The 952-nt window shown below is 33.8% G+C and overlaps 1 protein-coding gene across 1 annotated transcript; it reads right to left on the reverse strand.

Annotated features, from left to right (window-relative positions):
• Positions 1-142: 142 nt before the first annotated feature.
• Positions 143-487, reverse strand: TEOVI_000619300 (cytochrome c; the record flags this gene model as incomplete). The annotated part of the gene is made up of 1 exon (XM_067223840.1): positions 143-487. One exon carries the CDS (start codon positions 485-487, stop codon positions 143-145), a length of 345 nt encoding a protein of 114 aa, XP_067079941.1.
• Positions 488-952: the final 465 nt, after the last annotated feature.

Genomic DNA, 952 nt, shown 5'->3' on the forward strand with positions numbered 1-952 from the left:
AATGGAATCCTTGCCATCATAACATAACCCCCCCCCTCCTTTCTTCCTTCCATCCTCTGCTTTAATAATACATGTATGATAACATAAATTTTCAATAATGTAGTTATATTATAAATATTATAAATTTTTCTATTATCTCATTTTAGTCCTTTAATGTCTCGAGGTATGCGATGAGGTCGGCGCGTTCCTGTGGTTTCTTTAAACCTGCAAAAGACATTTTAGTGCCGGGCATAAATTTCTTTGGATTCTCCAAATACACGTCAAGTACCTGCGGAGTCCACATAACACCGGAATCTTGATTGGCTTTGCTGTACGTAAAACCCTCAACAGTTCCGGATTTACGGCCAACAATTCCATATAAATTAGGCCCAACACCGTTGGAACCGCCTTTTGTACCCGTGTGGCACTGCGCCGCCCGGCCCTTAAAAAGTTTCTCCCCACGCACTGCGTCACCGGGTGGAAGTGCTGCACGCTCCTTTGGTGGCATTTACTTTTATTCTTTTATTTTTCTTTTTTTTTTTTGAATTATTTCTTTTCTCTTCTTCTTTTTTTTACTTTTTTGTTAATATATTGTTGTTATTATTATTATTGCTGATGCTGTTGTTGGTTTGTTTTTTCTTTTTAAAAAAAAAACTCTTTAATGATACCCACATGTGTAAGTGCAGGAAACATTAAGATAAATATAGGGAGAATAAACAAGAAAAAAATGTGTAATAAATGCATAAAGCAGATATTTAACAAAAAAAAAAAAAGAGAACAAAAGAATAAACGACAGTATTTATTATTAGTGGCGTCTCCTTGTGATAATGAATATTTGTATAAACTCATATATGTTATGGGAGGGGGAGAGTCAATATGAAGAGGGAGTGAGAGATCAATAATATTGTTTTTCTTTTCTTTTTTTCTTCAAAAAAAAAACTAGAAAGCAGTGTAAAAATAATTGTTTTTTTTT

Source organism: Trypanosoma equiperdum (genome assembly GCF_001457755.1).
Source record: "Trypanosoma equiperdum strain OVI genome assembly, contig: ctg_1979, whole genome shotgun sequence".
NCBI lineage: Eukaryota > Euglenozoa > Kinetoplastea > Trypanosomatida > Trypanosomatidae > Trypanosoma > Trypanosoma equiperdum.